We start from the raw sequence: 25,307 nt of genomic DNA on the forward strand, positions 1-25,307 counted from the left end.
TAACTGCATAACTAATTAATGGTTAACGACCTCTAATTATTAATATACGCATAACTCTTATTAGCTACCAAATTAACGATTCAAAAATATATTTAATATTTTCTTATAACCGCGTGAAACACAAACAAGTACATAATAATTGCATAACTAATTAACGTTTAAACGACATCTAATTACTAATACAAACATAGCTTGAATTAGTTGCCAAATGAATGATCCAAAAACATATTTAATATTTTCTTATAACAGCGCAAAACGCAAACAAGTACATTAATAACTACATAACTAATTAACAGTTAAACGACCTCTGAATACTAATATACGCATAACTCTAATTAGCTACCAAATAAATGATTCAAAAACATATTTAATATTTTCTTATAACCACACGAAACACAAACAAGTACACTAATAACTACATAACTAATTAACGGTTAAACGACCTCTTCTTACTAATATACACATAATTTTAATTAGCTACCAAATTAATGATTCAAAAACATATTTAATATATTCTTATAACTATGCGAAATGCAAACAAGTACACTAATAATGCATAACTAATTAATGATTAAATGACCTCTAATTACTATTATACACATAATTTTAATTAGCTATCAAATTGATGATTCAAAAATATATTCAATATTTTCTTATAACAGGGTGAAACATATACAAGTGCACTAATAACTGTATAACTAATTAATGGTTAAACAACTTCTAATTACTAATATACGCATAACTCTAATTAACTACCAAATTAATGATTAAAAAGCATATTTAATATTTTCTTATAACCGCGCGAAATGCAAACAAGTACACTAATAACTGCATAATTAATCAATGGTTAAACGACATCTAATCACTAATACAAACAAAACTTTAATTAGTTGTCAAATTAATAATTGAAAAACATATTTAATATTTTCTTATAACCTTGCAAAACACAAACAAGTACACTGCATAACGTGGGTTTAGGGTTTAGGGAGCGCTTTACCCCCCAATGTGGGACTTCTCTGCGCGAATTCGAATTTAGTCGGGCTCCAATGTGGGTATCGGACACCGGGTGGGAAACAAAAAAAAAGTACACTGCATAACGAATTAACGGTTAAACGACTCCCGAATACTAATATACATAGCTACCAAGTTAATGATGCAAAAACATATTTAATACTTTCTTAAAACCGCGCGAAATGCAAACAAGTACACTAATAACTGTATACTAATTAACGGTTAAACAACATCTGATTACTAATATACACATAACTCTAATTAGCTACCAAATTAATGATTCAAAAACATATTTAATACTTTCTTAAAACTGTGCGAAATGCAAACAAGTACCCTAATAACTGTATAACTAATTAACAGTTAAATGACATCTGATTACTAATATACGCATAATTGTAATTAAATACCAAATAAATGATTCGAAAACATATTTAAAGTATTATTTTATAATTGCGCGAAACACAAACAAATACACTAATAACTGCATAACTAATTAACGATTAACCGACCTTTAATTAATTAATAATACACGCATAACTCTAATTAGCTACCAAACGGGCCTAGTGTTTGTCTCAAACCTGTAATAGATCCCTCCAAACGGCTACTCGAATAGTCACACTCCTCGGTTCATATATATTTAGCCGAATCCCACAAGTACAATGAAACTTTCATCTGTCTGTTGAATTGCAGAATGTTAAATTTTTGAGAGTCAGTTCAACAAATGTACTCTTCATGCTGATTGAAATTGATAACACAAGTTTGGGTTTCATGACTTTTCTTAGGGTTTAGAGTTGACGGCTGCTTGATTAACCACTGGGATTTTTTTAAAAATTGGTACATTTCTTTATCTTGGATCGATTCTTCTACAATGTTTGTTGCACCAATACCCAATTTTTCTCCAATTTGAATGAATTTCTAGTACTTTAAGGACCCAATTTTGATTCTTGAAGTTTAATTCACTTATACCTACAAAATCTTGGTACTTCCTCCATAGAGAGACTTGTGTTAGGTTTTTGAACTGTAACTTGTTTGAATTACTATATGCATATATGTATCATATGTGTGTGATGGTGTCAATGTAATAAAAATGACCTTTTATTTTTTTTATGTTTGATTGAATGCATCTAAATTTTGTCTTGAGATTTGGTACATTTTTGGAAGCAGTTATTCAGAAAAAATTTATATGGCATGGCATGCTATGTACTTCTACACCTAGTTTTCTACCATGTTTATCTTCGGCATGTATGTTTCTTTAGCCTTTTGTTTCAGTGTATTACACAAGTATTCTGATGTGAAATCACTTATGTTTACCAGGATTGCTTCTGGTTTTGGCCATCCTGCCATGGCTAATAATTCTCATTTCACTGGCATGCAGGTATCCCTTCCAGAATTTAAGTTTGTTAACTTCATTTTTATTAATAAATTCTATGCTTTTTCTGGTATTTATACATCAAATACTTTGGTATCTTATGAAATCTGGGTTAGTAAAAACTAAGGTATATTCTTTTTGTACATGTATACTGGACTTTTCCTCATATCAATGAATCCATTACTTTATCAAAAGGCTTCTTGGAAGGCATAGTAGTTCTCTGAATGGAGGTGTAATGATTATGCAATCACTGTCATTCATATGTGTGTTGTCATAATAGCAAAAATTATAGGCTTTCACTGATTTATTTGAGATCTATTAGGAGAGCAACTGTTCTAGGTTTAATTATATTCAATAATTTGTCTGTATCATACACATGTTCTATCGGTAGAATCTTTCATCATGCTTATATATGCCTAGACAATATACATAATAGGAAGTACGTATTTGTTAAATCTTCGTGAGTATTATCCCAATTTGTTTTATCTTACTTGTGTTTACAGTTGAAATTGAAATAGGAACAAATTTGAGCCAAAAAATAAATAAATTCATTGCTCTGTATGTCGTTGCTATGATAGCCTTAAGAGAACAAAGAGGTGATATGGTTTGTCAGTCTCCTCTGTTTGCTGTGGCGGTGGATATTTAGAGTAAGAATGATCTGAAAACTGATGTGTTAGTAGGTAAAAGGAACCTGCTGAGATAATCGTATTATCACGTGCCCTTTTGTGCTTAGTCTTTACTATCAACATTGTTTTACCTGGATAGTATTGTTTGCTAAAGTGAGCTCTGTCCCTGTCATTGTTAAGTCGTATTCTATATTTAGGTACAAATAATAGTTAAAATATAGTGCTCATAGTAGTGGCTTTGCGAGCATAGAATAGTCGAGAATAGCTTCCATGAAGGACTAATATAGGTTGATCCGCTTTCTTGGTGATGCATATTCCTCCTAAAATGTCTAGATGAAAAGATTACTTGGTTGGAGTCTTGTTGACCGCTCTAAGGAGAGGATAAGGAGGATGAATAGGTTATCTAAAATCATCGCCTTGGAGAGGATACTTATGGCTCTCATCTTCGGAGCCTAACAACTTTGATTAAACTTATGAGAATGAAGATAAATAGAGCTTAAGGTCTAGTGACAGTGGCTCCTATTCCAATCGTTGGATGTTTTTCCTTAAGTTACTATATGTCCTTTTTAAAATGAAATATGTGATTGCTCATTTTGCATCACTTGCCCATTGGTTTGTTTTCTTTTATTCTTCCAACTGATGATGCTTTCCTGTTCCATACCTTTTTAGTGCAGAAGTTGATACATCTTCTAAGTTTAGACGAGAGTGAGGTGGATGATTTCATATTTGCTTAGTAGCATTTTAGATTTTGTTTCTAAATTTTGAAAAAATGTTTGGAAATTATTTCAAACAGTGTTTGTCTATCAAACTGACCCATTGTTTCAACTTCAAACTTGAAATACGGAATCTGAAGTTTGCAAACCAGGTTTTAGGAGTTTCTCTTTTTTTTTTTTTTTTTTTAAAGTTTCACTGACAAAACTTCGATTTTGTTTCCATTTTCAAACACAACTTTGACTTTCAAATATATATATATGAATTCAAATGTCAACCAATTCATCTTTCTCAATAAAAATATCAATCAATTCATGTCCAAATGCCTACTCGGAGTGGTGCTTTTTTCCTGACCAATTCTCAGTGTTAGTTTGTTTTTGAAGGTTTTGGCATAAGTGAATAGATTCAGTACTCTGCAATTCCCTGGGAAGGACAAGGAGAGACCTTAAGGGCTGATTTAAATTTTAGACTCTGTGGAGTATAAGGTAGTAGTTGGCTTGGATAGGTGTTCGCTAGGTAGTGGGTGGGGTGGGATGATAATACTTCAGATGTCTATCAAAAAGTAATCCCACCTTGATAGAATAACAACTCCAACTTAATAAACTACTATAGAGTTGCATATTAACTAACTTTGCTGAAGTCTCACTAATATAATTTGTGGTTCTGTCTAGTTTGACAAAAAAAATTGCGTTAAGAAGATGTGTTTCTTACACCCAAAAAGAAAAGATACTTAGGCCATCAGAAGCTGTTGAACCCAAGCCATTAGGTAAAGATGTGTATCATTTTGTCTGTTCTCATCTAACGCTGTGATAGATCATCTATTTGTTACATCTCTTTATTCTCATTTCAAGCTCTGGATTGAATAGATGAAGTCATGAAGAATAGGTTTTCATCTTACTCTTTGGTTTGACTTACGAATTCCGGTCTTGTCCTTCAAATTAATTTAGGGAGTTGTGCATGAATACAAATTTTCAACAGTGCTGCATTGATTGGAAAATCTACTAAATATGATCGGAAAGTAGCTGTATTTCTGATTTCATCTGTTCTTCCTTGCATGGATATATTGGTTGAGAAGCCTCCTATACCTCCTCTGGCGGGTCCTCCTCAGGGTGCTATTCCATCCATGTCACTGCAGGTAAAGTTGTGGAGTCTTGGGATAAATGGTTTTTGAGTTCTAGAATCGCTATGATAACTATTTTTCCCACATTTTTAGCAGTTCCAGCCTATGCTTCCACCCCAGCAGGCACAACCATATGTTTCTGGGTCATCTCAACACTTTCAGCCACTTGGACATGCAAATGTTGTGATGCCTCCTCAACCTTCACAAATCCAATTTCCTCAGCCTATGCAACAGGTTGCTGGTAGACCTGTAGTAGGAGGGCATAGTATGTCTCAGGGACCACCTAATCCCCACGATTTTCAGCGAAACCCTCCGATGTCAAATAACCACATGCCTGGTTCTGGTGGCCCAAGTTTTCCGCTATCTTCATATAATGTAAGACCTGGAGAAGATCTTTTGTGATTATTGTTATTGTCAGTTTCGGTGTTCCATTCATCATATTGATGAAATTCATCATTTCGGTAACCATCTTCATCTTGTGGTTAATAGCAGGTAAATGCAGATTCTTCAAGCTCCCAGTATCAGACACAGATACACGATCATAGGTTTCCATCAGGGGTACAACCCTGGATGCCAACAAGTAATCATAATGTGAATTCTGCGACAACTATGCAAAATACTGGAGAACTAGCAGCTCCGTTGGTTCTTCCGGTGAGAATTCAATGTGTTTTATTGTACCCATTTTGCTTAAATATTGTTGAGATTTGTTAATAGGATTTGTAAGTTGAAGGTGACAGGTTCTTTATTTTTTTGGATTTCAGGATGCAAATAACGGGGTTGACTCTGTTGAGACTACTCCATCAGATTGGATTGAGCATACTTCTCGAAATGGGAAAAAGTAAGCGGATTCCCCTTTTTGTCTTGCAGAAAGTAACATGCTAAGGTTAATGGGTATGAGTTGACTGAGAGTCAACAGTTGAATTCGATGATTGTGCAAGTTTTTGTAAGCAAATTAAGATTCCAGTGAACAAAAAGCTGTAACCGTGGTANTCAACATATCAAAGGAGGTCCTGGGCATTACCCAACTTATCCCAAGTAAACAGAAGAACATGTTCCACAGATTTACAGCTGTTTTGGAATGAATGAACAAGTGACTATTTATCTCTGCCTCTTGCTCACACATAAAACACCTAGAGCAAATCTGAATACCTCTTCTCTGTAGTACTTCGTGTGTTAAACAGGCTCTCCTGACCACCAGCCAGCTGAAACATGAGATTTTGTGTGGTATTTTAACCTTCCAAATCAGTTTCCAAGGCTCATTGTCTGGCTGAAGTTCAAACTCCAATAACATGATTTCACGGTAAAAGACCCCTTGCTATGTAGTTTCCAAATTGGCAAATCAGAACCTACACTTACTCCTGGGAAAGCATTTAGAGTCTGCAGCAAATCAGCTACTATATTTATTTCCCAGTCATTCATGGCCCTCCTAAAAATCAAGTTCCACCCTTGAGGACTCCATACTTGTGCCACCTTATCCATCTGTTGCAAGCTCAAGATGTATAGATCTGGAAAGGTAGTCCTCAGAACCTCTTCCCCAATCCACAATTCATTCCAGAAATTTGTCTTCTCCCCATCCCTAATTCTGTACTTCAGGTTGTTAATGAAAGAGGGCCACAGTCTTCTAATTGTTTTCCACACGGAGCATCCAAAAGTACCAGTCACCTCCTCAGTGGTCCAACTATTCTGGAGCCCATATTTTTGTGAAATGAATCTCCTCCATAGTGCCACCACATCTTCACTACAGAATCTCCATGACCATTTCTTCAGTAGACTTTCATTCTGTGCACCTAGCTTCTTTATGCCCAGCCCACCCTGTTTTTTGTTAAGGATCACCTTATCCCATTTTACTAGATTGTACCCCTTCTTCTCCTTGTTGCCCTGTTTATTGTACCCATTTTGCTTATATAATGTTGAGATCTGTTAATAGGATTTGTAAGTTGAAGGTGACAGGTTCTTTATTTTTTTGGATTTCAGGATGCAAATAACGGGGTTGACTCTGTTGAGACTACTCCATCAGATTGGATTGAGCATACTTCTCGAAATGGGAAAAAGTAAGCGGATTCCCCTTTTTGTCTTGCAGAAAGTAACATGCTAAGGTTAATGGGTATGAGTTGACTGAGAGTCAACAGTTGAATTCGATGATTGTGCAAGTTTTTGTAAGCAAATTAAGATTCCAGTGAACAAAAAGCTGTAACCGTGGTAAACAAGAAAATGAGCTCTGCAAAACTATCACTTTTCATTCAGATCCAATCTTTTATACCACTTTGAGTGCCCCAGACATAAAAAGGAGCATTCCGGATTTGGCTTTTCGGAATCCTTGCTTTAGGATTATATTCACATAGATTACTCATAAGAATAAGACGTTCAATTCCCTAGAACACGTATGATTGAGAGTCATTAGACCTTTGCTAATAATTCAGTTGTTCCCTGAGGAGTTCAATCTGGGCAGCTAGACAGAGTGGGGGTGTATAAGTACCCAGGAGAAATATCTATCCCTCTAATAGAAGCTGAAGATGCGAGTTTAGAGCTTTCACCATGATTTTTAGATCGCCTTGGCAAGTGCCATCCACCCACATATTAAATGTGCTACTTAGCTCAGATGTATTCTCGTCAGGCTAGTTCACCACAAGCCTGCACATTTTTCCTCTTTATTGCTAGAAATATCACTTTCCAAGCTTTGTCTCTAAAATCTTCTTGTGATCCTGCCATGAGTCCAAATAGGGTTCTTCACATTGGCTAGCATACCCCAACTGATATGTCTCATGTTTAACATCTTATTCCATGGCCTTGCTATAGTGTAACTTTGACGAATTAGTAGTGTTTGGTAGAATGCGTACAATAATTGTCTTATGCCTAAATGCTTCTATTGGGGCACTTTTTACTACATTTTCTTAAAGGTAAAATAGTTTTACTACTGATAACATCATACAAGTTGTATACCAAAAAGTAGAAAATCCATAGAAAAATCTGATTCTCCATAAGAGACACCTTAATCTCTATACAATTTGGATTCTTTCGGGTGCACCAAAAAGAAATTATAAATAGGAGGCTATTCTTCAATTTTTTTTGATGACCGTGGTGTTTAGGCCAGCTTTCGGCGCACCTCAACAAAGTTCACGGGATACCTCCCATCTCCCACCAGCAACATGTACCAAGTAACACTGTCCACCAAGGCTAGGGCAGATGAGAAGAAACACCTAGTGTTTTTTTGTCTCCGTTGGGATTTGATTTTGAGACCTCATGGCTCTCAACCACTTCAATGACCATTAGGCCATACCCTTGGGTGCGCTATTCTTCAAATATTCGAAATCACTTTCTATCCGTTCAAAAACTTTCATATTTCTGCCTCTCCAGAACGATATAAGAGTTAGTGGAGCAACATCTTACGCCCTTTGTCTTCTCTTCCTTCTTTGAAAGTTTAACTCGGTAGTGCCTCCTTGACTGTTCTTGACATCCTCCATTGTAAGCTGAACCAATTCAAAGTCCCCTTCCACAAAACAAGATGCTACCTGACAATGCACAAAGAGATGATCTGTCTTTGCATGAATTCTTATACAGAAAACACCAATGGACATATGTAATCCTCTTTCTATTCCCCCCAGTTAAGATCGCTACTCTTACTGCCAACCAAGCCAAAAAGACACCTTTCTTGGTGTTCCAGCAATCCAAACTAATAGGTATATGGTGGTTGGGTATTTTCTAGCCAAAAGCTTATGGTAACACTTAACAAGTAATGCAACTTAACTGGGAACCTCCTGTTGCTCCCAAGCCCATCTCCATGACCTGTTCGACAAGAGATGCGTTGACCTTGTAGAGCATTTCAACTAAGCTTTTAGGTTTCACTATGTTCCTAATTTGAAGGTGTTCCTCAATGACCCCACCCCCCTCATGCATCCTTACATGTTTGGTCTTTTTTTTTGTAGATGTTTGGGAATATGAGCCTCAAAATACTCTTTTCACACCACTTGTGTCCCAAAAGTTTTTCATTGTCCCTAGTTTTGTACCCAACCGAAATGTGATTTGTCCGCTGAACTCGTCCCTTTCCTTCATAATATTCCTCTGCAAATAATATTCAAAAAGAAAAGATGTTTTAGATCCCCTTCAACCATTCTATGTTTTTCTGCTATCACTCTCCTTCGTTGACCATGTTCCTCAATCTCAAATCTCTATATCCATTCACATAGTAGCGCCTTGTTGAAAACACAAAGATCTATCTGTGAGGCCTTCCCATTTCTTTGGTACCGTAACTGTCTCCCATCTAATTAAGTGAAGCTTCCTAGTCCAGTTTGGTGACTCCCACAAGTTCCTTTGAATGCTCTCTAATTTAGACGTAATACTAACTAGTGCTTGTGGCGGTGACATGAAGCATGTAGGAATGGTCGACAAAAGTATCCCTTACTCCCTTCCTCCCTTCCAACAAATAGCTCTTCCGCCATCCATATATTTTCTTTTCTACTCATTCAGTCTTCAGATTTCACCTTGTTTGGTCCTTGTCAGATGGCACAGGTACACCAAGGTATATATTGGGTAGAGCTCCAAATCAATATCCTCCATTGCACCACCCACTCAGATGATCTCAGACTTTGTGGGGTTAATCTTCAGACGGCATAAGAAAGATGTATCAAATTTTCCAATAGGTTAATTTCTGCATCACAAACTCTATTGTCTTGTCTATGAACAAGTGTTGGGTAAGTTTGTCCCCATCACTGTCAAGAAGTCCATCAAGTATCCACCTCTAGTGCTTTGTTTATCACTCTTCTTCCACTAGCACTGGAGATAATAGGTTCCTCTGTTTCAGTCCTCTTCTTTGCTAAGACATCTCATGAGCTGCTATTCATCGCTACCAAATTCTACCTGACTATTGATTAGCAGAACTTGATACACCTCTATCAAATGACTTCATTTTGATCCTATTTCTTTACCATCATTCATCTTTTACATGTGGCTTCATGCTAGTAGGTGCTAATTTCAGCATCATTTGATGTTCACTAGGCCAATCATGGTCACTAATGTTATTATATTTCCTTTGGCTTTATTACTTCAGCTAATTAGTAACTTTCTTACATTTTTTGAATTTTTTAGATACTATTATAATAGAAGGACAAGAATCTCTAGCTGGGAGAAACCTCTAGAGCTGATGACAGAAATGGAGGTGAGGTTACTTGTCATCTAGATATTAGTTTTTTGCAGATAATTATGATTAGTTTTAATCCAGTTTCTTGTACTTATCCATAAAAAATGCTGTATCCAATTCTTTTTGTATGAAGCTTCATAGAACCACTTTTTCTTCCCTAAACATTTGTGATTTCTGTCTAAAGTTTGGTGAGAGAGCAGATCTCTTTGATCTTAGTATACTATGTAGTCTTCATTTGGGATTTGAATTTGCCTTTTTTCCAATATAGTTCTAAAAGTTTTTATATTTAACACCACTGTTCTAAAAGATGAGTTAAGTATATACATGGCATGGTTATATTTGGTGCATCTTTTCGCAGACAACTTTTCTTCTTTTTGATTAATGTAATGTTGTAGCAAGATGGAGAGAGGAAACTTGATGTAAGATTTAGGGTCACATTTATCATTCTGGTTTGCAGAAGAATAATTTGGCTGGTTGCACCCAAGAGTGTGGCCTAGTGTCAATGAAGTGGATTGAGAACCATGAGGTCTTAGGTTTAATTTCCAGTAGAGATAAAGACATTAAGTTATTTCTTACCATCCGTCAAAGGTTGGATGGACAAAGTTACCCGGTATTACTTCATCATCCATCTCACCATTTCCTTGGATTATAGACCCAAAATACTTGGAACTCCATTTCTGGAGATGACTTAGAGTATCAATCCTCACTTCCGTTTTATAGAAACTTGACAAATATTTACGAATTTAAGATAAATTTAAATTAACTAACTATTCAAGTTTATGTTAGCAAGATTTTTTTACATGGAATGCTAGTTACTAGCTCTTTTCCAAGAGCTAATAGGGGAGAAAAAACATATGTTCAGAAATTAATTTCATCAAAAAAGAGCATAACTGTAGCTTATGAGTTTCAAACTTGTCAAAATGAAATCTCAGTGCATGATTTCAACACCCTTACCATCACGCTGAAAGTCTTGTTTGTGTTAAGGGTGTTCAACATTAAAAATATACTCAGAAACAACAAAATTTGATATATATATATATATATGTATACATATATATATATATATATATATATATACACAATGTAATTTTCTGTCGAACAATGTTTAATTGATCACCTTTGTTGCAGTCGTAGCTCCACCACAACTTGGCAACGGTTCCTTCCTGCAACTTAAAATGTTGGTCAAAACCTGCATCTGCAACACTTCTTTTTCTAAAAACAAACTACTATTCCTCTAATTTACACTCAAAATAGATGAAGCTTCAAATACCACTAGGAGGAGACAAATCCACAGGAGGTGCAGGTTTCGGCATAGGACGTGAATCATCTAGGCCTAATGCTAGATGACAGCGGTGATAAGTCAGGAGTGGTGTCACTATGTTCGGAGATGTAGAAGTAACAGTAGATTTCTCAAGTCTGTATTGGTAAGACCTCATATATATCAGAATGATTAGAAGATGTAAAAATAAAGTTGAGACAAGGAATTTGACGTTGGTACTTGAGTTATTTACGAAGATTAGTTGAGTAGAACGATGTCCGTTTTGAACTCAAGAATAACCAAGGAAGACACATTTGAGAGTACGACGGACTAACTTATCTTTCTCAGGGGCTAAGTTATGAACAAAACATGCACCCAATGGTGTGACCTAGTGGTCAATGAAGTGGGAGAAGAACTATAAGTTCTGGGGTTCAAATTCCGGCAAAGATAAAAAACACTAGGTGATTTGTTCCTATCTGTCTAAGGCTTGGTGGACAGAGTTTTCTAGTACCTGATGCTTGCATGAGGTAGCGGGTAGTCTTTGAAATTAGTCGAAGTGCATGCTAGTTGGCTCGGATACCATTGTTATCAAAAAGAAAGTTATGAACAGAACATATGCTCCCAAACACACAAGAGAAAAGAGTATAGATGTGAATGAGGAAACAGTACTGAATAAGAAATCTGATTCTGAATGGAAGATGGATCATACGATTAATTAAATAGCACGACGTGAGAACTGCATTGTACAAAGTGCAACGGAATATGGGATTGAATGAGAAGAGTGGTGTACGTACATGATGTCTAATGAATAATTCCATGGTGAGTCATAAACTGTTGAAACTTGGAGGATAAGTATTCTTACTACAAAAAGTACTAATAGAAACACAAAATTGATTTTGTATTTCAGCACAAAACCTCTTAAATATAGAAAATAACTCAAAACAATCTTTCAACGTGAAAATCCTAGTACATCTTGGATAAACATAAATGAAACTAACGAAATAACAAATTCCTAAGGTTGAACCGACTCTACTAGGACTCCTATCATAATGAACTAATGAAAAAACAGACTTTGCATGACTCACAACACTATGTGGAAAGGTAGTGCAGGTGTGTTTTCCAAGCTGATACAACTTACAATTTAATGTTGGCAGACTAGACAAACTAGCATCTTCTGTTGCTTGAATAACCTTGGATGTCCCAATTGTTTGTGAATCAAGTCTAGAGGATCTGTAATTGGACATGTTGTGGAGAATTAGTAGAGGTAAGGTAGTAGAAACCTTGTGGTTTATGCCTTGCACCAATTGTCTGTCTCGTGCTCCTTCATAACAAAAGAGTCGTTGAGAAATATTATGCATTTAAGGCACAGTCAAACAACTAACGGATGCAAGATTAAAATGACAACTAGGAATATAAAGAACAGATTTAGAGTGAGTGACAAAGAACAGGGAATTAACATGTCCAATAACTTTTGCTAATGTTGGGATCCCATTGGCTAAAGTAACAATAGGACGAGACTCTGAATAAATAAATATTTGACTGAAGTCATTTATTACTAGAAATGTGATCACAAGCTCTCGAGTCCCTGATCATAGTCAAAGGGTATTAGACTGTGAAATATAAGCAAAATATTTACTAGTAATATTAGTATTAGACTGAGCAACCGAGGCCACTTGTGGTGATGTCAACTTACTTGCTCGATATTGAAGATACTCATTATAGTCCTCTTCAGATAAGTAAAACCCTTGATTACTTGCGATGTCAGTCTAAGCAACATGCACATTCTTGGGTGGCCGACGCTGCAGAGAAAAGCATACTTCACGTGTGTGTCCAAGCCTATTACAATAACTACACTTAGGTTGAAATCTTCCAAAACGACCTCTTCGTTGTTGGTTCTCCATAGACAGGGATGTCGATTTTCTGGTATTTGAGATGCAAGAACAGAGGAGTTAGCAGTTGGTGATAAGACCACTGTGTGAATACTGATGCGTCAAGGTGAAGTAATCGAGAGAATACTTCATCAATTGTAGGGATAGTGGGACTGGAAAAATCTGGTCACACACAGAATTAAGGTCATTTGGAAGTCCAACAAGTCTAAGAACTAGAGACATATCCATTTTCTGTTTCGTTAAGTTTGTCATTCGAGATAACACATCATAAAAAATAGATATGTCATTAGTGTATAAAGTGCGGGCCTTTTTCCAAATTTAGTAAATGTCTGGAATGGACGAATCTATTTGGGCGGATTAGGTGGTGATCGAAATCTGCAGAAAAATGGAGGGATTGGCTCGGAACTACTGGGCGACCCCACAGGGGGAAAAACAGCTCAAAAAGTGATTAGAACAGGCATCACACACTGGTGTGTGTGTCTGACACACCATTGGCATTGGAACTCCGGAGGGTGTGTGGATGGGGTTCTGCTGGAACTGCTTTTTGGGGTTTGGTCGCTGGAGCTTTCTGAATCTCGTGGTATTGTTAGTTTTTGGAGAACACTGGTAGAAAGTGGAATTGATGTGGACAACTACTTAGGTCATTGGAAAATTGCATGGTGACTGAAATTTTCTTCCCGAAAGAAGCTGGTATTTTGCACAACTATATTTTCTCACCAAGGAACAGATACTGTGTGAGAAAGCATCGGAAAATATTATTACTGATAAAAAAGCACCAGAAAATATTATTAAGATGTGTATCTACGTTATGACACTAAGCCCTATTTGTAGTTATATTCTACACAATACATAGTAATCCTTTTCCAGGATTGTACTGCTGGAAGTTGCTGATTTCTACTCCTGAAATACTGTTTATGTTCAATTTTTTGACTTGACCTGCTTTCATGCTGTTTTCATTGGGGACAGAGGGCAGATGCATCAACTGACTGGAGAGAATTTACAAGTCCTGCGGGAAGGAAGTGTGTAACTTATATATTTTCTAGTCCTCTATCCAATTGTTCTTCTATAGTGGGTATTTTTGTGTGTTATTTATGCATAATGCCGAGTGCTTTGATTATTTTCTGCAGGTATTACTACAACAAGGTTACTAGAAAGTCAAAATGGAAAATGCCTGATGAAGTCAAGGTGATGTTAGATTTTAAATCCAATAAGGGTTTGTTCCTTGCTTTAAATGACATGATAAGAAAGGACAATATTCTATTTTCTCTGATACACTGTTTCTCTCAAAATCTAATTATTTATACATTCACAGTTGCTAAGCATGATAAGAAGGGACAATATTCTGTTTTCTTTGCTACTCTATTTCTCATAAAATCTAATTATTTATACATTTACAGTTGGCTCGTGAAAAGGACACTATTTCGCACGCCTCTGATTTTGGATCCATTTCTAGTATTAAAACATCATCCCCGGGTGCAGATGGTCCATTTGTCTCAGCACAAGGAGCTATGACAAGCCCAATTGCTGTGTCACCAGTTGCTAACCTACCAGCTATTGTGGCTTCAGAATCATCAAGTTTATCTGGTAAGGTTTCTTCTCCGACGATTGACGCAGTCGAAATGCAGAACTCTTCAGAACCTGCTTCGCCAGCTGTTGCTAATTCAGAGAAAATTGGAATAGCAGTAACCTTGGGAAATTCTGTCACGATACCAGTGTAGGCTTTCAGATTTGTATGTTCTAAATTTGCCTCTGGCTTGTATTGCTGTCATATTTGGATTTCAATTTCTGCAGTAGTTCTGAGACTACTTCAGCTCAAGATGCAGTAGCATGTGGCGATGGAGTTTCTCCGGAGAATAGGGAGGTACATTACCCTTTTGAAACACTTATGCGATGATTTAATTACTAGTGGTTAAAAACCAAGAAAAATTTTCTTAGCTGTTATGCTGGATGTTGATCCAGTCTGTAGTGCAGTTGTTAGTCACCTGCTAACAGGTGAAGGTTGTTCTCCGATGAGCTTCTCTTTTGTACTTTGTGCTTGATGTGTACCTGAAATGCAGGAAGTTAAGCAAGATGCTGCAATAACTGGAATAGGAAGTGCTACTCCATCAGAAGAGAAAACAGTCGAGCTGGGACCATTAGTTTATGAGAGCAAAGTGGTATATTTTATTATTGTTTTATTGTCCCTTTTAATGTATGTCTCAAAATTACTCTCCCTCCTATTTTAAGTATCTGATTTTATTGCCTTGGCTTATTGCTTAATTTGCTTGTTATGATATCCTTTTGCACATTGTTTTCAACTTTTGACTGCTAAATTTAGGAGGCAAAGAATGCATTCAAAACTCTTTTGGAATCTGCTAATATTGGGTCTGACTGCACGTGGGATCAGGTTTATTACTTGCTTGTTTTGTGCATACCGTGAACAATCAAGGAATATCATCTGACATGAATTGTATTTGAAAGGCCATGAGAGCAATAATCAATGACCGAAGATATGGTGCTCTAAAATCCCTTGGTGAGCGGAAGCAAGCTTTTAATGAGGTATCTCTCTGAGTAGGCATTCAATGATGATGGTTGATGGAAAATTTCCCTTTCCAGTTTGCAATATTGGCTACATAACAAATATCTGGAATGGGTTAATTGCTTCTTCAATGTTTCAGCATACTCTATTCCAAAAAGAATTAAGGTGTATTGCTATTATGTAAGATCTGTGTTCTGTTCCAGTATCTGAGCCAAAGGAAAAAACTGGATGCTGAAGAGAGACGTGTTAAACAGAAAAAAGCTCGGGAAGATTTCAGGATAATGTTAGAAGTAAGTGGAATTTTCTTCTGCGAGTGTCTTTCATTCGATATATCAGAATGTGTAAGAGGCTGGTATATCTCACTTGTTCAAAAGAAAAACTGATATTTTTCACAACAATCTCTGTTATTCTCAATCTTACAGGATTGCAAAGAGCTTTCACCATCCTCAAGATGGAGGTTTGTCTTTCATTTGTAATGCTAAGTGGTCTGCTGCTTGTTTTCTAATGTTGGTCATTGTTTGTATTTCTTTTGTACCTGGAAGTTGCTTTATTATTTGTGTAAGTTCCATTTGATCCACTAACTATCTGCTGTTGATTATTCAGTAAGGCAATTTCCATATTCGAACATGATGAACGTTTTAAAGCTGTTGAGCGAGCTAAAGACCGTGAAGACCTTTTTGAAGATTATAAGGAGGAACTTGAGAAAAAGGTGAAGCTCCTTTCAATGAACTTTCTCATATGATTGTTTCTGTTAGACTCTCAGATTGGTAAAGTGTGCGGGCTGTAGTTTATATGGTTTTTGGCTCCTCACAAATTGAGTTAGCGTTTCTGTTTGAGATAGACACAAGGTCCAATCTTTTAAACATGGCATTAGAGGCAGATCTATCCTGATGCTAGACTATTAGATGTTAGCCCACCTAGGTCCTGATGCTCCAGATGTCCAATCTTGCTGTGCGATTAATGTATTAAAATCCCACATCGGTAAGGTGCATGGGTTGTAGTTTCCTTGTATGATTTTGGACAATCTTCACCACTTGACCCAGCTTTTGAAGTTGAGTTAGGCCCATGGTGCATTTCATTAACAATATTCATTCCATTCCCTCTGCAGGATGTCTTTTAGTTGTTCCTTTGTTTTTTGTTCTAGAGCAGAAAGAAGTGCTGTAAAATGTTCAACTTAAAATCTAGTAGTTTTTGAATACATTTTTAATGGTTTCTCAAGGGGGACAGCACATTTAAATTTGTTTACCATTGAATTTCAATTTTAACAGACGTTATTGGTATTTCTACACAGTTTCTTGTCTTCACTCTTTCGTCCTTCATGTATTGCATGTAATTTTGTTCAAAACTATGATATGCTTCTTCCTCTCCTCCTCCCCAAAAATAGAAGAAGCTTTTTAATACTTTCATGCACCTGTAGTTCAAGTCTCTTTTTTAGATATGGTCTGTTTTGAAGAGAAATTTTATTCTATTACTTTGTACTGGATTTTTATCAGGAGCGTGCAAGGGCATTGGAGGAGCAGAAGCGCAATAGAGTGGAGTATTTAGAATTCTTAAAATCCTGTGACTTTATTAAGGTATTAGTTCTAGTGGAATTAGCATCAGTTCCCATGTTATTTCCAGGAGGTATAACTTTCATTGTTGCTGACTGATTTTGTTCAGGCCAGTAGCCAGTGGCGGAAAGTTCAGGACCGTTTAGAAGCTGATGAAAGATGCCCCCGCCTTGAGAAAATTGACCGCTTGGAGATTTTCCAGGTAGTTATCATTTTCTAATAAATTATAAATAGTTATTTTCAAACATCTCATTTGTGTGCCCCAGCTTTGAACTTATGTTGCAATCTTTTCTGTATTAGGAATATATACGTGATTTAGAGAGGGAAGAGGAGGAGCAAAGGAAACTGCGGATGGTATATTGTTAATTAAACTCTGCGGTTAAAATTTAATTTATCTTTGGAGACTTCGATTTATCTGTTTCTCACTGGACATACACCATGGATTCAAATAGGAAGAATTGAGGAAAGCAGAACGTAAAAATCGTGATGAGTTCCGAAAACTAATGGAAGAACATGTTGCTGTGGGAATGCTTAATGCAAAAACTATTTGGCGTGATTATTGCATCAAAGTTAGTGGTTCTTTCTTAGTTTCAGTGAAAGTGATTACCTTCATGAGTTTCCTTTCTGTCTCTTTGAATTTCACATCCAAGAATTTCCTTCTTTATTTTGTGCTTGCAGATCAAAGATATAGCTGCATATCTAGCTGTATCATCAAATACTTCAGGGTCATCAGCAAAAGACTTATTTGCAGATGTTGTGGATGAGTTGGATAAACAGGTGAAATAGGTTGCTAATAGGTGTATTGAATTGTGTAAACTACATTATTACAGTGAGGCCTGAGCCCTAGCCCCTATTTATAGTGAACAAAGAATTGAGATGAGCCTAGCTCTGATGCCATGTTGAGGAGTGGATCTTATTGAGAAAAAATATTATTGAATTGTGTATCTGCATTATTACATTGAGCCCTATTTTTCGACACTACATTTCAATCCTGTTCCATGTAGGGTACTATATACAAATCCTATTCCTACTCCTCCTCAAGCTGGTTCGTACAAGTCATATGTACCGAGCTTGTAATAGATGTAACTACTATGAGGAGGGACTTGATGAGAATATCTGCAGATCACTCGACTTCACGAATTTTGTAACAATATTTCCAATGAGTCTTTTCTTTGACAACAATCAATCTCAATGTGCTTAGTCCTCCGGTGAAATACCGGATTTGATGCGATATGAAAGGTTGCTTTGTTATCACTCACAAGTTCCATATGATAGATTTCTCCACATCTTAGTTCTCTGCGCAACTGTTTAATCCATACTAGCTCACAAGTTGCTACAACCATTGCTCAGTATTCTGCTTCTGCACAAGATCGAGCAATCACACTCTGTTTCTTACTCTTTTAGGACACCAAATTACCTCCAACTAACACACAATATCTAGATGTAGAACATCTATCAGAAGATGATCCTGGCCCATCATCGTCTATACCATTGCTCGATATTCTGCTTCTACACTAGATTGAGCAACCACACTGTGTTTCTTACTCTTCGAGGCCACCAAATTACCTCCAACTAACCATATTATCTAGATGTAGAACGTCTATCAGAAGATGAACCTGGCCCATCATTGTCTATATATCCAACAATCTGCTCATGGCCTTGATCTACCTAGAGCTGATTTTATAAATTGCAGAATGTTGACAACTGAATCCCATTGATTATCACAGGAAGAATCCATCAATTGACTTAGAACACTCACAGGAAAAGAAATGTCAAGTCCAATCACCGTGAGATATTCAACTTACCAACTAACTGCCAATATCTTCCAGGATCATTGAGTGGTTCACCCTTTCCTGGCAAGAGTTTAGCATTCGGATCAATAGGAGCATCAATAGGTCTGCATCCGATCATTATAGTATCCTTAAGAATGTCTTAGGCATAGTCGCGTTGCGAAATAACAGTAGTGTAGGAATATCATACATTCCCTTGGGAAGACTGTCAACCGTTTCATTTTGAGTCTGACTGGTTTGTCCAGAGATGCATATAATACCTCCTTTTTCTTGTACCATAGCTTCATTCATTTCTCTGGATATCCATTTATTTTTCTGACAGTATCCGAGCTAAAATGACCTTCCTGTGTATTGGCTGTCCTCTGGCTTTAGTAACTGATGAGTTTTTCAATCTAGCCAACCCTAGCAAATGCCATTTCAGGGATAATGATAACTGATCTTCTCCTTCCTTGATTGCTTGATAGTGGTTATACTACGTCCTTGTTTGTTATAGTTTCTCGAGCAGAAGAACTCTGAGAAGTGATCACGAAACTTTCATGTTTTCACGTAGTTTCCTTTAGCTTTCGAGGTCTCCTTTAAAGTGTCACACAGCCACACCATTGTCTTCCAGATACAAGTAGTTCTTTTGATCAAGTTTCGACCACGTTCCGTCCATTCGTACCACACCCAGCTTTGGTTTCACTTCCGATGATATCGTGTGACCCACCCAACACAAACTATTTTGTGTCGCCAACCATCTTAACTGGACCAAGTAAACTTAGTGCNCCCCCCCCCCCCCCCCCCCGAAGTGGTATTTGAAATGAAATGAAAGTAAGGCTTATAAAAATTCAGCCTCGGAAAAAGTGCCTGAGAGTATCTCTGCTTCTCTAAAGTAAAGTATAAAGTTGCATCTCCCTCATGACTTTTTTGGCTGTAATAGACACTTGCGACTGACTAAACGAAATATTGTTTCATCCTCTGCCCCTTCCAAAAAGCTGAACGTTCAAATGTTATTAGCATTTATCTCTTTGCTTGATGAAAGAGGTAGTTTATGCTAGTATCCTAGCATAGTAATGATCCTGTTCATACTCTCTTTCAGTGATTGAATTTGGTAATGTTTTCTTGAGTTGGGCTCTTGTGGTGGGATGCATCCTTTTTTTCCCCTTTTAAGATAAAGATGCCACCATCTATCTTTAAAGTTTGTGTGCATAAATGACTGTTAACAGAGAGAGTCTCCAACTTTTTTTTACTATTATCCAAAGAGTGGTGCTTGATTTTCCTTCAGTTTAACCTGATTGATGCAATCATGTTTATCTGTCAATTGCATTGTGATATTGTAGATGACTCACTTTGAACAAATGGAGAAATGTTGGTGTTCATTTTTGTATCCTATTTTTGTTATTGATACATCATTGTGAATTTGTGTTACTTGTATGTTGCTTCAGTATCTTGATGACAAGTCACGAATTAGAGATGCAGTTAGGATGACTAAGGTAATCATCACTCTTCATTTTAAACATTCTGTTGTGCTTCGGCTAGTACCTAATGTTTTTGCTGAGCCGTCTCTGTTTTCAGATTGGACTGACATCAACCTGGACGCTTGATGATTTTAAGGATGCAATTGCAAAGTATATTAGCTCTCCACCAATATCAGATACCAACTTAAAGGTCTAATTATGGCTAAGCACTGTATACTGTTTCACATCGACCCTTGTTAGAATTGAATGTTATGTGAAATTAAAGAACACCATTCACTAAATGGATTTCTATAGACTTGTCCTCTTTTTTTTTGTCGTTGGGATAGGTGCTTGTAAGTTGAGTGGACTGAGTGCTAGCATAAGTAAAACTTCCATGTCATGTTTCATTGGAAGTTGGTTAGTTTGTGAAAGCTAAAATGGGAACTCCTTGGTAGTCATCTGTGGTTAGTGGCATTTTCCTGTAGTATCAACCATAACCCATACCATATAAAATTTTGGATCTTCTTGTAATGGAGTTTATAGAAGACTTGCATGTCGGTTAGCAAGTAAACCTGAAACCTTCATACAAAAACCACATTGATCAAATACTTGTTAGCTTTTGCTTCCAGTTCTTCAGTTTTGGTACCATTTCCCCTAGTCAGTTTATTTATTTCCTGGATGGCGGTGCTTAATATTACACCTACAGCACATATCTTAAGTTGCATAATACAAAGCAATTTGCCTGGTAGTTTTCTGTTTTATGGTTAGTGGATAAGAGTTTTACTCTATGAAAGAAGAACAGCACAACTGGATGATATCAAAATCATATTCTATTTTTGTAATGAGGATATTCTCTCATTCTTCAAATATCATTTGGCTTTTGGAGGTTATTTATGTTCATGGCGTGTAATTTATGTACGTGGGAAATGTGAATATCATTTGGCTTTTACCCTACAAAAGTGGTTAAACAGCATAACTGGATGATGTCAAAATCATTTTCTAATTTTGTAATGACGGTATTCTCTCATTCTTCAAATATCATTGCTTTTGGAGGTTATTTATGTTCATGACGTATAATCTATGTACGTGGGAAATGTGAACTGCAAGGGGTATGTTGAAGAATTTGTGCTTCGACAGTAGGTTGGGTTTTTTTACTATACTTTCAATATCTCAAAACTTTTGTAAGGCATTTTATCAAAGATTATTATGTGAGGAGTTTCTCCAAAAATATGGTAATAGTACTTTACATTATATCCCCCTTGCCTTCCAAACGGAGGAATGAGAGGACATACATGGATTATGCTGAATTTTCTACCATGCTTTTCTAAACATGGATTATGCTGAATCTTCTACCATGCTTCCTTTCTAAACTTCTTATTTTACACTTTTGGGCTTTCTGGGTCATTGAGTATTGAATGTGCATATTTCATCTGCGTAGCTTGTCTTTGAAGAGTTACTGGAAAGGGCCAGGGAGAGAGAAGAAAAAGAAGCTAAAAAGCGTAAGCGTCTAGCAGATGAGTTCTATGAACTTCTTCATGCATCAAAGGTATATTAAACAGTTTACAATCTCTCACATTGCAATGGATGGGATCCCATGATGTTTTCCTTTAAACCATAATCTATTTTTTGTTGTGGTTGCAGGAAATTACTGCATCGTCGAAATGGGAGGACTGTAAATCCCTCTTCGGAGATAGGAAAGGACCTACTTTTGCTTTTATTGATCTAGAATTAGTAATCATGGCTGCAAAGGTCACATCTTTGGAGATTGATAATTGATATTATTTTCAAGGACTAATATCTCCTTCAATATTCTAAACTGAGTAATTCACACAATCTAGAAAGTACCTTAGCATAATAGATGTGATGAATAATTTGGTGCTTTATATCCCTCAACGTTTAAGTAGGTCATGTCTTTTACAGTATAAACATGAATTACCATTTCACTAAGTCACTTTTAATGTTACTCAATCACTCAAGAAATGGGTTGATATCAATTATTAGCTGTTCCAACACTGAGTGTTTAGTAGCTCTAGCAGTTGCTAGTTGTTTTACTTCTGATATTTGTGATTGTTTCAGATGAAGTATGCTGCTAAATCTCTAGTTTTAGATTGTCTAGCCTCTTTTGCCATAAATGAAATGCTCTTGCTATATACTTTTTTATTCATAATCTCACAATTCTCATTATGTAGTAACATTGAATGTGGATTTCTTTGCTGTTATTATTTTACAGAATAATGGGTGATGAGAGCTTGCTGCTGGAAATATTTGACAAATTTGTTAATGAACTAAAAGAAAAGGCAAAAGAGAAGGACCGGAAGCGTCAAGAGGATAAGGTACTTGAATTACTACAAACCCTTATTTCTCCTGCTAATTTCGGCTGGGGGTAGTAGATGTGGTGTGGGTGTGATTGTGGTTGATATGGTTTGTGATTGGAATTGTGGTGTGGGTGTGATTGTGGTAGATGTCGCGTGGGTGTGATTGTGGTTGATATTCTAGCCACTTCATGTGAATTCCCTTCTGAACAAACATGCCAAACTGTGTAATTACAGCCAAATCCAATTACAAGTTGGCCCTCCAAACAGGCACCAAGAGTTCTCTTTTTCTCTTTTCACAACCTATATGAGTGCAAAATAATGAAGCTTTCAAGTTGCTTTGTTGTATTGAGTGAGACAATTTTGATTTACAAATACAATATTTTCAAAGATGTTTGGGCTTGCTATATAGTTATTAAAAGGATACAATACAGCTGATGGTGTGAGGCAATAATGTTTAATATGAGTAAGATTTTGGGCTTGCTATAGTTACTAAATGGAAGATTAATAAGTGCCCGTTTGAATTGACTTATTTTAGGTGCTTTTAAGCCAAAATAGCTTTTAAGCAATTTTGAAGTGTTTGGGTAAAGTTAAAAAGTGCTTATAAGAACTTATTTTAAAGCCAAAATAACAAAAATAAGCCAAATGCCATAAGTTAGATTATGGCTTTTGGCTTATAAGTCATAAGCCAAAAGCCAATCCAAACAGGCTAGCATTGATGGTGTGAGGCAATAATGGTAAATCTGAGGTATCAACAATGAATATAATTTATAGTATCCGAATTAGGTTAATGACGGTTTAGACCTTTGGGTTTGGCGCTATCTGTCACACGATTCCTTTCTTGAATCTTGTGAGGGTTCCATATTCCCATCATTCCCAAAAGAGGCATTTGATGGCGAGCATGGAAAGCCACTGTTCAGAAGGAATAGCTAAAAATAAAAACAAAAAACTCTGTATTCAGTTGAAGTTCACTGGCTCTGACATGTCAAGTTTTAATCTGAAGGCAAGAAAAGAGAAGGAAAGGAAAGATAGAGAAAAGAAGAAGGAAAAACATAGAAGGGATAAACACAGAGGGGATAAGAGCAGGAAAGAGAGAGAAAGAAGCAAGAAAGATAGTACAGACAGTGACAAGGAAATCAAAAGGTCAGGAAGTGACAGAGATAAGAGAGACAGTGACAAGGAGATCAGAAGATCAGGAAGTGACAGAGATAAGAAAGACAGTGACAAGGAGATCAAAAGGTCAGGAAGTGACAGAGATAAGAAACATCGCAAGCGGCATAGACGTTCCTCTGATGACGATGAAAACGAGAAAGATTATTCAAGAAGTTCTTACAGACGTGACAGTGATTATAAGAAACTGAAACAGGTCTGATATCATCATTGATTATAACATTTTTCCTTTTGGCAACTCTGAATCTTTCTAATGTATAGAGATTTGATGTAATAGATGGACCAGCACAGCCGGAGTTTGGAAGCTAATTCGGAGGGCCAGCATAAGAAAAGGAAACGAGATCATCGGAGTGATTCTCATAGGGATGGTGACTATGAGGATCACAAAGATTGGGAATTTGGCGAGGATGAAGAAGTTTAGTAGCTTTTTTTTTCTTTTTCAAAATGATTTCTAAAATGCGCTTTTCATTGTGTACATATAATGTAGCGCGGTTTACTATCCCCTCCCCCAACCCCCCTAAAGAAAATAAACAGAAACAAAGTACTTGATGATAATGTTGTTTGACATTTAGTTGTAGCAAAGTCAATTCAGTCTTCTCATCCTTTGGGTAGCATTATTTTTGCTGGGGATATAATTTGGAAGGTACTGACTGATATATCGATTGAACCATTATTTGACTAGTTAGTTATAGGGGTGGTAATTGTGCGGGTTGGGTCAAATTTGGGTGGAACTTCTATAGGGCGGCAATTGGGGGGTTGGGTCAAATAAATGGGTAGGGCAGGTTAGGTTTGATTTTGTCACACCTAGTTGGCTATATGTTATGGATGAGCAAGACATGAAGAGTCTATGTGACTTGGTTAATGCGATTTTGATATAGTAGGAACACTTTGGAGTTTCTTCCCTTCTAGCTTACACCTTAGGTCAGAGAAGTTGTTCTTTAGGTCCTTATACCTTTGGCACTTCACAGATGTCTTACTCTGTAGACCATTATCTAGGAAAGGAGCCAGGGTATTAAAATAATTTCTGGTTAACTTATTTTCCTTTTATCATAGTCTTATGTTTACATCATGCTCCCTTAATTGTTGATCACTTTGAACCATTAGTTCAAGGCTATTAAACCACTAGTAAATGTCTGCTCTCTGTGGGTACTTTGAATTTTTTATTAATAATTGTTGAATCCTAATGGAAGCATGCTATCATCTGAGTATAAACAAAAGGATACTCTTTAATATCAAGCTAAATTTGTATTAGGTTCACTTCACTTACAATAGCACCCATCTCAGTTCCAATATGACTAGTTTGCAGATCCAAGTGCCTAGTTCTTCTTAAATCGTATTTGAGTAACACAACTAACTCTGTTATATCAGTGGGAGAAATTCCCCAAGAGTGAAATTTACCAAGGTTTGATTCGA

The 25,307-nt window shown here is 36.5% G+C and overlaps 2 protein-coding genes across 8 annotated transcripts in view; both read left to right on the forward strand.

Moving 5' to 3' along the window:
* The window catches only part of LOC125845522 (probable sphingolipid transporter spinster homolog 2), a 293,275-nt gene that overhangs the window by 16,952 nt on the left and 251,016 nt on the right, over positions 1 to 25,307 (forward strand). The gene's annotated exons all lie outside the window — the stretch shown is intronic.
* Positions 1,674 to 24,494, forward strand: LOC125845521 (pre-mRNA-processing protein 40A-like). Of its 7 annotated transcripts, XM_049525041.1 has the most exons (30): positions 1,674 to 1,845; positions 2,326 to 2,386; positions 4,793 to 4,852; positions 4,931 to 5,212; positions 5,327 to 5,488; positions 6,812 to 6,888; positions 9,920 to 9,989; positions 14,085 to 14,137; positions 14,246 to 14,303; positions 14,516 to 14,832; positions 14,910 to 14,979; positions 15,176 to 15,274; positions 15,436 to 15,504; positions 15,579 to 15,656; positions 15,840 to 15,926; positions 16,059 to 16,093; positions 16,240 to 16,345; positions 17,130 to 17,210; positions 17,296 to 17,388; positions 17,487 to 17,540; positions 17,639 to 17,755; positions 17,865 to 17,963; positions 20,401 to 20,448; positions 20,531 to 20,623; positions 21,851 to 21,958; positions 22,054 to 22,104; positions 22,641 to 22,745; positions 23,728 to 23,867; positions 23,916 to 24,090; positions 24,172 to 24,494. In XM_049525041.1, the coding sequence occupies exons 2-30, from the start codon at positions 2,354 to 2,356 to the stop codon at positions 24,313 to 24,315; spliced, it is 2,964 nt and encodes a 987-aa protein (XP_049380998.1). In that variant the 5' UTR covers positions 1,674 to 1,845; positions 2,326 to 2,353; the 3' UTR covers positions 24,316 to 24,494. The 7 variants fall into 7 exon arrangements, with proteins under 7 accessions (XP_049380998.1, XP_049380992.1, XP_049380993.1 ...); XM_049525035.1 differs by lacking the exon at positions 6,812 to 6,888 and adding an exon at positions 5,599 to 5,675 and having other exon boundaries at positions 1,675 to 1,845; positions 23,728 to 24,090; XM_049525036.1 differs by having other exon boundaries at positions 1,675 to 1,845; positions 23,728 to 24,090.

The sequence above is a fragment of the Solanum stenotomum genome, chromosome 11 (assembly GCF_019186545.1).
Source record: "Solanum stenotomum isolate F172 chromosome 11, ASM1918654v1, whole genome shotgun sequence".
Classification (NCBI taxonomy): Eukaryota; Viridiplantae; Streptophyta; class Magnoliopsida; order Solanales; family Solanaceae; genus Solanum; species Solanum stenotomum.

What these genes read in the sequence shown, in the direction of transcription:
- LOC125845521 (XM_049525035.1), top strand. Translation starts at nt 2,354, where the DNA reads ATGGCTAATAATTCTCATTTCACTGGCATGCAG. An exon ending in TTCCGCTATCTTCATATAAT is followed by an intron (nt 5,213 to 5,326) that starts GTAAGACCTGGA and finishes TGTGGTTAATAG; the next exon opens with CAGGTAAATGCAGATTCTTC. An exon ending in ATGCAGTTAGGATGACTAAG is followed by an intron (nt 20,449 to 20,530) that starts GTAATCATCACT and finishes CTCTGTTTTCAG; the next exon opens with ATTGGACTGACATCAACCTG.